General features: G+C 39.9%; 1 protein-coding gene across 3 annotated transcripts in view; it reads right to left on the bottom strand.

The window, feature by feature from the left end:
- The window catches only part of SVOPL (SVOP like), a 134,856-nt gene that overhangs the window by 108,243 nt on the left and 12,474 nt on the right, over positions 1-14,139 (bottom strand). For all 3 annotated transcript variants that reach the window (XM_027538890.1, XM_027538888.1, XM_027538889.1), the window contains exons 5-6: positions 12,664-12,735; positions 10,764-10,888 (exon numbers count right to left, since the gene is read on the bottom strand). In XM_027538890.1, the coding sequence (XP_027394691.1) occupies positions 10,764-10,888; positions 12,664-12,735 (197 nt within the window). The remainder of the gene's footprint in view (positions 1-10,763; positions 10,889-12,663; positions 12,736-14,139) is intronic.

The raw sequence follows: 14,139 nt of genomic DNA, 5'->3' as shown, positions 1-14,139 counted from the left end.
CAGAAAATGAAGATCATGGCATCTGGTCCCATCACTTCATGGGAAATAGATGGGGAAACAGTGGAAACAGTGTCAGACTTTATTTTTGGGGGCTCAAAAATCACTGCAGACGGTGACTGCAGCCATGAAATTAAAAGATGCTTACTCCTTGGAAGGAAAGTTATGACCAACCTAGATAGCATATTCAAAAGCAAAGACATTACTTTGCCAACAAAGGTCCATCTAGTCAAGGCTATGGTTTTTCCAGTGGTCATGTATGTGTATGAGAGTTGGACTGTGGAGAAAGCTGAGCACTGAAAAATTGATGCTTTTGAACTGTGGTGTTGGAGAAGACTCTTGAGAGTCCCTTGGACTGCAAGGAGATCCAACCAGTCCATTCTGAAGGAGATCAGCCCTGGGATTTCTTTGAAGGGAATGATGCTAAAGCTGAAACTCCAGTACTTTGGCCACCTCATGCAAAGAGTTGACTCATTGGAAAAGATTCCAGTGCTGGGATTGGGGGCAGGAGAAGAAGGGGATGACAGAGGATGAGATGGCTGGATGGCATCACAGAGTCGATGGACGTGAGTATGAGTGAACTCTGGGAGTTGGTGATGGACAGGGAGGCCTGGCATGCTGCAATTCATGGGGTCACAAAGAGTCAGACACAACTGAGCTACTGAACTGAACTGAACTGATTACTTTGCAAAAAATAAAAAAAAGAGAGAGAGAGACCCTAATTTTTAAAGCAAACTTCATATATATATATATATATATATATATATATATATATATATATATAAAATAATTTTTGTAACTTTTTTTTCTATAATATTGAATTTTTGAAAATACAACCTCTACTCTAGATTTTTAATCTTTGCTTTTTGGTATTTGTTATCAATTTTGTACCTTTAAGAACCCAATCTTCAGTACCCATTTTTCCTTGGGAGTGAGATTACTGGCTTGACTGCTCTCTACCCCTTTGGACTCTCCTTTTTCTCAACCAGGTCGCCTCTATCTCCTCCCTCCCCCTTCTCTTGTCTACCCAACTCTGTGAATCTCTTTGTATGTTCCAGACAGTGGAGAACACTTAGGGAACTGATTACTGGCTAGATCTGTCTCTCCCCTTTTGATTCTCCCCTTTATCCTCCTATTGTAGAAGGCAATGGCAACCCACTCCAGTACTCTTGCCTGGAGAATCCCATGGACACAGGAGCCTGGTAGGCTGCAGTCCGTAGGGTCGCTAAGAGTCAGACACGACTGAGTGACTTCACTTCACTTCACTTTATCCTCCTGGCCACCTCTGTCTCCTTCCTTCCTCTTCTCTTCTCTGTATAACTCCGTGAACATCTCTGAGGGGTCCAGACTGTGGAGCACACATAAGGAAGTGATTACTGGCTAGCTTGCTCTCTCCTCTTTTGATTCTACCTCATCTCATCCTGGTCACTTCTATCTCCCTCCTCCTTCTTCTCGTCTCCATGTAACTCTGCAAATCTCTCTGGGTGTCCCTCACTGTGGAGAAACTTTTCATCTTTAACCTAGATGTTTTATCAACGGTGCTGTATAGATGGAGAAGTCTTGAGGCTACTGTAAAAATAAGACTGAAAACCAGAAGCAGGAAGCTTAAGTCCAAATCCTGAGAACACCAGAGAACTCCTGACTCCAGGGAACATTAATCGACAGGAGCTCATCAAACTCCTCCATACCTACACTGAAACCAAGTACCACCCAAGGGCCAACAAGTTTCAGAGCAAGACATACCACACAAATTCTCCAGCAACACAGGAACATAGCCCTGAGCTTCAATATACAGGCTGCCCAAAGTCACTTCAAACCCATTGACATCTCATAACTCATTACTGGACACTTTATTGCACTCCAGAGAGGAGAAATCCAGCTCCACCCACCAGAACACTGACACAAGCTTCCCTAACCAGGAAACCTTGACAAGCCACCCGTACTACAACCCCACCCACAGCGAGGAAACTCCACAACAAAGAGAACTCCACAAACTGCCAGAATACAAAAAAGCCACCCCAAACACAGAAATATAAACAAGATGAAGAGATAGAGGAATACCCAGCAGGAAAAGGAACAGGATAAGTGTAGCCAAACCAAACAAAAGAGGAAGAGATAGGGAATCTACCTGATAAAGAATTCCAAATAATGATAGTGAAAATGATCCAAAATCTTGAAAACAAAGTGGAATCACAGATAAATAGCCTGGAGACAAGGATTAAGAAGATGCAAGAAAGGTTTAACAAAGACCTAGAAGAAATAAAAAAGTCAATATGTAATGAATAATGCAATAAATTACATCAAAAACACTCTGGAGGGAACAAATAGTAGAATAACAGAGGCAGAAGACAGGATTAGTGAGGTAGAAGATAGAATGGTAGAAATAAATAGAGAGGGAAAAAAAATGAATTAAAAGAAATGAGGACAATCTCAGAGACCTCTGGGACAATGTTAAATGCCCCAACATTCGAATCATAGGAGTCCCAGAAGAAGAAGACAAAAAGAAAGACAATGAGAAAATACTTGAGGAGATAATAGTTGAAAATTTCCCTAAAATGGGGAAGGAAATAATCACCCAATAATCACACAAGTCCAAGAAACCCAGAAAGTCCCAAACAGGATCAACCCAAGGCAAAACACCCAAGACACATATTAATCAAATTAACAAAGATCAAGCACAAAGAACAAATATTAAAAGCAGCAAGGGAAAAACAACAAATTACACACAAGGGGATTCCCATAAGGATAACAGCTGATCTTTCAATAGAAACTCTTCAGGCCAGGAAGGAATGGCAAGATATACTTAAAGTGATGAACGAAAATAACCTACAGCCCAGATTACTTTACCCAGCAAGGATCTCATTCAAATATGAAGGAGAAATCAAAAGCTTTACAGACAAGCAAAAGCTGAGAGAATTCAGCACCACCAAACCAGCTCTCAAACAAATGCTAAAGGATCTTCTCTAGACAGGAAACACAGAAAGGGTGTATAAACTCAAACCCAAAACAACAAAGTAAATGGCAACGGGATCATACTTATCAATAATTATCTTAAATGTAAGTGGGTTGATTGCCCCAACCAAAAGACAAAGACTGGCTGAATGGATACAAAAACAAGACCCCTACATATGTTGTCTACAAGAGGCCCACCTCAAAACAAGGGACACATACAGACTGAAAGTGAAGGGCTGGAAAAAGATATTCCATGCAAACAGAGACCAAAAGAAAGCAGGAGTAGCAATACTCATATCAGATAAAATAGACTTTAAAACAAAGGCTGTGAAAAGAGACAAAGGACACTACATAATGATCAAAGGATCAATCCAATAAGAATATATAACAATTATAAATATATATGCACCCAAGATAGGAGCACCACAATATGTAAGACAAATGCTAACAAGTATGAAAGGGGAAATTAACAGTAACACAATAATAGTGGGAGACTTTAATACCCCACTCACACCTATGGATAGATCAACTAAACAGAAAATTAACAAGAAAACACAAACTTTAAATGATACAATAGACCAGTTAGACCTAATTGATATCTATAGGACATGTCACCCCAAAACAATGAATTTCACCTTTTTCTCAAGCGCACATGGAACCTTCTCCAGGATAGATCACATCCTGGGCCATAAAGCTAGCCTTGGTAAATTCAAAAAAATTGAAATCATCCCAAGCAATTTTTCTGACCACAATGCAGTAAGATTAGATCTCAATTACAGGAGAGAAATTATTAAAAATTCCAACATATGGAGGCTGCACAACACGCTGCTGAATAACCAACAAATCACAGAAGAAATCAAAACAGAAATCAAAATTTGCATAGAAACAAATGAAAATGAAAACACAACAACACAAAACCTGTGGGACACTGTAAAAGCAGTGCTAAGGGGAAGCTTCACAGCAATACAGGCATACCTCAAGAAACAAGAAAAAAGTCAAATAGATAACCTAACTCTACACCTAAAGCAACTAGAAAAGGAAGAAATGAAGAACCCCAGGGTTAGTAGAAGAAAAGAAATCTTAAAAATTAGGGCAGAAATAAATGCAAAAGAAATAAAAGAGACCATAGCAAAAAGCCAAAAGCTGGTTCTTTGAGAGGATAAATAAAATTAACAAACCATTAGCCAGACTCATCAAGAAACAAAGGGAGAAAAATCAAATCAATAACATTAGAAATGAAAATAGAGATCACAACAGACAACACAGAAATACAAATGATCATAAGAGACTACTATCAGCAATTATATGCCAATAAAATGGACAACGTGGAAGAAATGGACAAATTCTTAGAAAAGTACAACTTTCCAAAACTGAACCTGGAAGAAATAGAAAATCTTAACAGACCCATCACAAGCACGGAAATTGAAACTCTAATCAGAAATCGTCCAGCAAACAAAAGCCCAGGTCCAGACAGCTTCACAGCTGAATTCTACAAAAAAATTTAGAGAAGAGTTAACACCTATCCTACTCAAACTCTTCCAGAAAATTGCAGAGGAAGGTAAACTTCCAAACTCATTCTATGAGGCCACCATCACCCTAATACCAAAACCTGACAAGTCAAGTCAAGTCAAAGTCACTCAGTCGTGTCCAACTCTTGTGACCCCATGGATTGCAGCCCGCAAGGTTCCTGTCCATGGGATTCTCCAGGCAAGAATACTGGAGTGGGTTGCCATTTCCTGACAAAGATGCTACAAATAAAAAGAATACAGGCCAATATCACTGATGAACATAGATGCAAAAATCCTCAACAAAATTCTATCAATCAGAATCCAACAACACATTTAAAAGATCATACACCATGACCAAGTGGGCTTTATCCCAGGGATGCAAGGATTCTTCAATATCTGCAAATCAATCAATGTAACACACCACATTAACAAACTGAAAAATAAAAGCCATATGATTATCTCAATAGATGCAGAGAAAGCCTTTGACAAAATTCAGCATCCATTTATGATAAAAACTCTCCAGAAAGCAGGAACAGAAGGAACATACCTCAACATAATAAAAGCTATATTTATCCGTGGCTCAGAGGTTAAAGCGTCTGCTTGCAATGTGGGAGACCTGGGTTCGATCCCTGGGTCGGGAAGATCCCCTGGAGAAGGAAATGGCAACCCACTCCAGTATTCTTGCGTGGAGAATCCCACGGACTGAGGAGGAGCCTGGCGGGCTACAGTCTATGGGGTCGCTAAGAGTCGGACACAACTGAGCAACTTCACTTCCACTTTCACTTTAAAGTCAGGAACAAGACAAGGGTGCCCACTTTCACCACTACTATTCAACATAGTTTTGGAAGTTTTGGCCACAGCAATCAGAGCAGATAAAGAAATAAAAGGAATCCAAATTGGAAAAGAAGTAAAACTCTCACTGTTTGCAGATGACATGATCCTCTACATAGAAAACCCTAAAGACACCACCAGAAAATTACTAGAACTAATCAATGAATATAGTAAAGTTGCAGGATATAAAATCAACACACAGAAATCCCTTGCATTCCTATACACTAATAATGAGAAAACTGAAAGAGAAATTAAGGAAACAATTCCATTCACCATTACAACGAAAAGAATAAAATACTAAGAATATATCTACCTAAAGAAACAAGACCTATATCTATAAAACTATAAAACACTGGTGAAAGAAATCAAAGAGGACACTAATAGATGGAGAAATATACCATGTTCATGGATCAGAAGAATCAATATAGCGAAAATAAGTATATTACCCAAAGCAATCTATAGATTCAATGCAATCCCTATCAAGCTACCAACAGTATTTTTCACAGAGCTAGAACAAGTAATTTCACAATTTGTATGGAAATACAAAAAACCTCAAAGAGCCAAAGCAATCTTGAGAAAGAAGAATGGAACTGGAGGAATCAACCTGCCTGACTTCCGGCTATACTACAAAGCCACAGTCATCAAGACAGTATGGTACTGGCACAAAGACAGAAATATAGATCAATGGAACAAAATAGAAAGCCCAGAGATAAACCCACACACCTATGGACACCTTATCTTTGACAAAGGAGGCAAGACTATACAATGGAGAAAAGACAATCTCTTTAACAAGTGGTGCTAGGAAAACTGGTCAACCACTTGTAAAAGAATTAAACTAGAACACTTTCTAACACCATACACAAAAACAAACTCAAAATGGATTAAATATCTAAATATAAGACCAGAAACTATAAAACTCCTAGGAGAACATAGGCAAAACCCTCTCCAACATACATCACAGCAGGATCCTCTATGACCCACCTCCCAGAATATTGGAAGTAAAAGCAAAAATAAACAATGGGACCTAATTAAAACTAAAAGCTTCTGCACAACAAAAGAAACTATAAGCAAGATGAAAAGACAGCCTTCAGAATGGGAGAAAATAATAGCAAATGAAGCAATTGACAAAGAATTAATCTCAAAAATATACAAGCAACTCCTACAGCTCAATTCCAGAAAAATAAACGACCCAATCAAAAAATGGGCCAAAGAACTAAACAGACATTTCTCCAAAGACATACAGGTGCTAAAAAAGCACATGAAAAGATGCTCAACATCACTCATTATCAGAGAAATGCAAATCAAAACCACAATGAGGTACCATTTCATGCCAGTCAGAATGGCTACTATCCAAAAGTCTACAAGCAATAAATGCTGGAGAGAGAGTGTGGAGAAAAGGGAACCCTCTTACACTGTTGGTGGGAATGCAAACTAGTACAGCCACTATGGAGAACAGTGGAGATTCCTTAAAAAACTGGAATAGAACTGCCCATACAATCCATACATGACCACAGGAAAAACCATAGCCAATACAGTATACTAAAGCATATATATGGAATTTAGAAAGATGGTAATAATGTGAGAGTTGAACTGTGAAGAAAGCTGAGAGCCGAAGAATTGATGCTTTTGAACTGTGGTGTTGGAGAAGACTCTTGAGAGTCCCTTGGACTACAAGGAGATCCAACCAGTCTATTCTGAAGGAGATCAGCCCTGGGATTTCTTTGGAAGGAATGATGCTGAAGCTGAAACTCCAGTACTTTGGCCACCTCAGGTGAAGAGCTGACTCATTGGAAAAGACTCTGATGCTGGGAGGGATTGGGGGCAGGAGGAGAAGGGGATGACAGAGGATGAGATGGCTGGATGGCATCACTGACTCGATGGATGTGAGTCTCAGTGAACTCCAGGAGTTGGTGATGGACAGGGAGGCCCGGCGTGCTTCGATTCATGGGGTCGCAAAGAGTCGGACACAACTGAGTGACTGAACTGAACTGAACTGAATAGTAACCCTGTATGTGAGACAGCAAAAGAGATACAGATCTATAAAACAGTCTTTTGGACTCTGTGGGAGAGGGAGAGGGTGGGATGATTTGAGAGAATGGCATTGAAACATGTATAATATCATATGTGAAACAGATCGCCAGTCCAGGTTCAATGCATGGCACAGGATGCTCAGGGCTGGTGCACTGGGATGACCCAGAGGGATGGTATGGGGAGGGAGGTGGGAGGGAGGTTCAGGATGGGGAACATGTGTACACCCATGGTGGATTCATGTTGATGTATTGCAAAACCAAAACAATATTGTAAAGTAATTAGCTTCCAATTAAAATAAATAAATTTATATTTAAAAAAAAGAAGAAATGGGAATACCAGACCACCTGACCTGCCTCTTGAGAAATCTGTATGTGGGTCAGGAAGCAACAGTTAGAACTGGACATGGAACAACAGACTGGTTCTAAATACGAAAAGGAGTATGTCAAGGCTATATATTGTCACCCTGCTTATTTAACTTATATGCAGAGTACATCATGAGAAACGCTGGGCTGGAAGAAGCACAAGCTGGAATCAAGATTGCTGAGAGAAATATCAATAACCTCAGATATGCAGATGACACCACCCTTATGGCAGAAAGTGAAGAACTAAAGAGCCTCTTGATGAAAATTAAAGAGGAGAGTGAAAAAGTTGGCTTAAAGCTCAACACTCAGAAAACGAAGATCACGGCATCTGGTCCCATCACTTCATGGCAAAAAGATGGGGAAACAGCGCAAACAGTTGCAGACTTTTGGGAGGCTCCAAAATCGCAGCAGATGGTGACTTCAGCCATGAAATTAAAAGACGCTTACTCCTTGGAAGGAAAATTATGACCAACCTAGACAGCATATTATAAAGCAGAGACATTACTTTGCCAACAAAAGCCTGTCTAGTCAAAGCTATGGTTTTTCCAGTAGTCATGTATGGATGTGAGAGTTGGACTATAAAGAAAGTTAAGAAAATAAAGTCTGTCACTGTTTGCATTGTTTCCCCATCTATTTGCCATTAAGTGATGGGACCAGATGCCATGATCTTCATTTCTTGAATACTGAGTTTTAAGCCAGCTTTTTTACTCTCCTCTCTCACCTTCATCAAGTGGCTCTTTAGTTCCTCTTCACTTTCTGCCATTAGGGTGGTGTCATCTGCCTATCTGAGGTTATCACTATTTCTTCTGGCAATTTTGATTCCAACTTGAGCTTCATCCAGCCCAGCATTTCACATGATGTACTCGCATATAAGTCAAATAAGGAGTGTTTTGGGCCTGAGCCCTAAACCTGTCAGGTCCACACTAACCCTAGTGAGGATCAGAACTAAATGTTGATGTTCTGATGTTGGAGGACACCCAGCTGATGTTGTAGGATTTGTTGGTGTGTAAAAATAACTCCACACATTTGGTGTCAGCAGTATTGTATTTAAGTGAGTATGTAAAGAGAAACAGAATCTTTCCCTATGCATTGATACACCAAAATATAATCATTAACCCATAAAAGAAAACATAAAAAATAAACTTCTAAGTGCTCTTCTGTTTACATTTTTTATTCCCAAAGTTATTTGAAGCCTTCTACCATCTAAGAGATATTAGCCCTATTTCTTTCACCAAGAGAAAGAAGCACCGGCAAAATGTTTTGTCAGGCCTGATTCCCTTTTCTAAAACATATGTGGGAAATTAAAATACACCCAAGAGAAGGTAAATAGTTTTTCCAACCAATGACGACAGTCAAAGCACAAGTTTCTAATTAAGTCCATATTAATTTTTTGAACAGCAGAATAAACGGACTTCCAACCCATCCATTTTCTAATTGTTCTTCTCTGTTGATGTTATTAACCAGGGTTTGGAGTTTCAACGTATTTATTGAGCTGCTTCCTTAGGGATGTTTTCAAATTCTACTTCAACTCCATTAGGGTGCCAGAGTGATGTTTAATTTATGCTCCAGGGAAGAACAATTCTTTCTCTAAACCATTAGGGTAATAATTAGGTGCTTTGACTTCTCCTAAGTGAAAAGAAACTAAAAAGCCTCTTGATGAAAGTGAAAGAGGAGAGTGAAAAAGTTGGCTTAAAGCTCAACATTCAGAAAACGAAGATCATGGTATCTGGTCCCATCACTTCATGGGAAATAGATGGGGAAACAGAGGAAACAGTGTCAGACTTTATCTTTTTGGGCTCCAAAATCACTGCAGATGGTGATTGCAGCCATGAAATTAAAAGACGCTTACTCCTTGGAAGGAAAGTAATGACCAGCCTAGATAGCATATTCAAAAGCAGAGATATTACTTTGCCAACAAAGGTCCGTCTAGTCAAGGCTATGGTTTTTCCTGTGGTCATGTATGGATGTGAGAGTTGGACTGTGAAGAAAGCTGAGCACCAAAGAATTGATGCTTTTGAACTGTGGTGTTGGAGAAGACTCTTGAGAGTCCCTTGGACTGCAAGGAGATCCAACCAGTCCATTCTTAAAAAGATCAGTCCTGGGTCTTCTTTGGAAGGAATGGTGCTAAAGCTGAAACTCCAGTACTTTGGCCACCTCATGCGAAGAGTTGACTCATTGGAAAAGACTCTGATGCTGGGAGGGATTGGGGGCAAGAGGAGAAGGGGACGACAGAGGATGAGATGGCTGGATGGCATCACCAACTCGATGGATGTGAGTTTGAATGAACTCCAGGAGTTGGTGATGGACAGGGAGGCCTGGCGTGTGGCAATTCATGGGGTCGCAGAGTCATACATGACTGAGCGACTGAACTGAACTGAACTGAATATATTCTAAGGGCAACTTTCTGCAAGGCACCCAAGAGAGGAGGAGGAGCCTTGTTAGTTAAAGGGAGGCTTCCAAGTTGTTGAACATTTTGTATAACAACTTTCACACCCTGTATGATGAGACATTACACAACTAACTGAGGGCAGAGAAAAAGCCAGCAGCAGTCCAGCTGTTTCAATATGTCTTACATGCTTTGCAAATTCACTTTGCAATGGTCTTCAGTTACAGGGCCATTGCCCTTTAAAATGGTTATTCCTGAGTGTTATAGCAGCCTATGGTCAAACTAAAGTCTCCCAGAAAGTCTCAAGAAATTGTGTTTGGGTTGAAAGGAAGTAAAACTATGTTTGGGTTGACATTTTTGTTACCTACTTTGTATGGCACTTTTTGTTAGCAGTTAGTCTCACAAAATATTATTTATCTTAAAAAAAATGCTTATCAGCCTTAGGAACAAGGAAATTAACACATCCTCAATCTAAAACCCTGCTAGCCTCCCTATCAAACATCATTTTCATGGGCAAAGAACTTCCAGTGGGATAAGCAGCCATCACCAGAGGGAAAAAAAAGCTCAAAAAAGATTAGTACAAGTGAAGTCTATACATTTGCAACTTACTGATGCTCTTAGTCTCTTAACCACAGTGAATGTGACTATGGGTGTTCATAATATCTCCCTCAGGGGGCCTCTAGGTAAAATCTTTACCCTTGTGAATGGCCAGACACGCCACAGCCCACCATGGTCCTCAGGAAGACAAACCAGATGTACGATGGAGAGAATGAAGTCAGCAAGGAGAAGTAAGCTCCCCACAGGAACGAGATGAACAAAATCTGAAGCAACAAAAGGAGACGTTAATTGGATCTGCCCCCATGGAAGGGCAGAAAGAAACTTAACTTCTGAAGGTGATTTTTAATTTTATCCAGATGTTTGCTTCTCTGTGGAGCTAAACTTTAGAGAACTCACTAATCTCTTATAATCATCAGAAAATATAATCCATATCATTTTATTGTCTGAAAGCCCCAACATTCTAAGTTTAGACCATTCATCAAAACTCGTTCAAGGTGTCTACCCTCATAGGTGGCAGGAAAGTGAACGTGTAAATCAGGATGCAAAGCTCACCCTCCCGGCAAACAGGGATGGCAGGACCACAACAAAACATGAGTATGAGAATATAAGGAGAATGAGTCTAAGGAGAAATTTTAAGGGATTTTCTTTTTGTGACTATAAGAATAATAACAGTTTATAGCAGAAGATATGGAAAAAAGAAAAGATATAAAAATCACTTTTGCTTCTCCAACCCAGAGAAAATACTATTAACACAGTTTTACCCTATTTTCACTGATTCTAAGGGAAAATATATCCTTAATATTTGCAAAATATTCCAGTGAAAAGACATACCATAACACACATAATATAATGAAATGCACAAACCTTTCCCCTATATTGACTGTTGAGATGGTTTTATATTTTCCATTAAAATCAGCTGAGACACTGTGCATAAATCTTTGGGGTTCTCTGATGATCTAAATAGAATAGATTTCTGGAAGGCAAACTGTCAGGGAAAATGAGTATTCTCAAGATTCTTGGTTTATGCTGCCAAATTGATGTCAGAAAAATTATATCAATTGTACATGAGGGTGTTTGGACACTTGCAGTGTTCTTCAAGAAAAAGAAAAATTCCTTATGGATCTGACGTTTGATATGGCTTTGACAATGAAAAAAATTGTATATACATATATCTCGCTATGTAATTTTGTTTCTGATAACTCCTGTGATTGAACACTTCTCAAGGTTTCTTGACAATTTGTATGTCTCCTTTTGTAAAATGCCTTTTGTGCTCTCTACATTTTTTTTTTTTTGCAAAACTTGTGTTTTCATATTCACTTGTCAAAATCTATGATATTTTGTGCACTTTGAAACACACATCCAAGACTATGACTGTCCTCCTTTGTATTTACACCTAGAGAGGTCTTCCCCACCAAAAATCAGACAAGATAGATAGGTCTGGGTTTATCATCAGAAAACATAGTTCTGTGTCTTGATGTTGAATTTCAGTATGTATGACATCAAGCAAGTAGGTTAGTTTCAAAGCTATACCCAAGTTAACCAATGTGAAACTGCTTATGTTTATACACGCAGTCCCCACATTTTATCTGCTGTGTTCTAACTACGCACATCCATCCACGGCACAGCTGGACTACAGGGATCAGCTGTGGGGACAAAAATCTTGGGGAAAGATGACAAAGCAAAAAAGACAAGGTGTCAGAGAAGGACATTTCCATACTCTCTCACTTGGGTATTTATAGAAAAACGTCCGTGAAAGAAGAGCAGCAGTAGGACTTCCCTGGAGGTCAGGTGGCTAAGACTCCAACCTCCCAATGCAGGGGGCCCTGGTTTCATTCCAGGTCAGGGAACTAGATCCCGTACAATGCAACTAAGAGTTCACACACCACAGCTAAAGACCCTACACACCTCAACAAAGATCAAAGATCCTGTGTGCCCCAACCAAGACCTGCTGCAGCCAAATAAATAAATACCAAGAAAAGAAAAGCAGTGGTCACGTCACCACAAAGAAAATTCCAGATCACCATTAAAGCCAGCCTACCTTCCAGCGGCCGTATCTGTCAGCCAAGAGGCCAAAGAGGACGCTGAACACCATGTAGCCAAAAAACACCATCTGGAGGTGGGGTGAGAAGAAGTTATCCTCTAAGCGGCATTTTTACAATATGCTAATTTACCGCATTAAGCATTCATCCGTCTAAACAAAGAAGATTGGAAATGTGGGTGGGGTTGGAAGTTGAAAAATAGGCTTTCACAAAACTCTCCCTGGACTCCTTTTGAAAATGTCAGAGGCTGATGATTCCCACACCTGAAACCATTGACACCAGGTAGAAGCAGGGGTCCTAGAAAAAAAAAAAGCATCTCTTCCACAGGGAACTAATAAAAAAAATTCATATTTATACTTGAAAAACAAAAGCCATCCTTTTCTTCTGTGCGCTGTTCTCTCTAGGACATGACTGAAGGAGGGAAAAGCCAATGTTTTCAACACCACGCCTGGGACAAATGCCATACCATAACAAAATCTAATCCTCAGCAACATGACAGAAATGAGCACAATGTGACACAGTCTGCATAAATCCAAATTCATTAACTACGAAGAGCTCTTGCTCTGGAGTAATTTTCTTTCTGATAATTGGTATTCACATGGCCTTTTTGTTTTTTGAAAGATGATGATCGTTGATGGCAAGATTTTCTGCCTCTTGTTGGGGTGTTAAAATTTTCCCTCCACCCTTCTATACTCTTTGGCTGGTCTAATAATTAAATTGATTTAAGATAAACTGACACATTGAGGGGCTCCCCAGGTGGTGCTAGTGGTAAAGAACCCACTTGCCAATGCAGGAGATGTAAGAGACACAGGTTTGGTCCCTGAGTCGGAAAGATCCCCTGGAGGAGGGCATGGCAACCCATTCCAGGACTTTTTTTTCTTTTTTCCACTGCAGTATTCTTGTCTAGAGAATCCCATGGACAGAGGAGCCTGGTGGGCTATAGTCCATATGGTGGCAAAGAGCTGGACACAACTGAAGCAACTTAGCATGCAAGACAGATTGAGAGGAGAAAAGCAAGTTTAATTTTGTTCATACAAGAATCCCATAAAATATAAGACCCAAGGGCACATTGGACAGTTGAGACTTATATGCCACTTTGAGCTGAGGAACAGGAAGGCCCCTGGGACTTCAAAGGAGAGGAGGGTCATTCATAGGACAATGAGAAGAACAGATGTCTGGTAATTAGATGTCTGTGCTGCCACATGGATAGGTCACTCAGATGAAAGTTATCTCTGGCAATAACTCTCTCTCTCTCTGAGCCAGGCTCCCTATCTAAATTCTTTTATGTAGTTAAGGGAAATGTAAAAGTTTCTCTTGAGTCTGCTTGGTCTCAAGTGTCTTCAGTTCAAAATAATCCACAGGCCAAAGCAGTATACTTTGGGGTCACATATTGTGCTCCCTTTTGGTTGTTGTTATTCAGTTGTGATGTCATGTCCACTCTTTTGCAACTTTATGGGCTGTAGCCTGCCAGGCTC

This window comes from Bos indicus x Bos taurus, chromosome 4 (assembly GCF_003369695.1).
Source record: "Bos indicus x Bos taurus breed Angus x Brahman F1 hybrid chromosome 4, Bos_hybrid_MaternalHap_v2.0, whole genome shotgun sequence".
NCBI classification, from domain to species: domain Eukaryota; kingdom Metazoa; phylum Chordata; class Mammalia; order Artiodactyla; family Bovidae; genus Bos; species Bos indicus x Bos taurus.
Note: the sequence above shows the minus strand (reverse complement) of the source record. Positions and strands in the feature narration are given on the sequence as shown.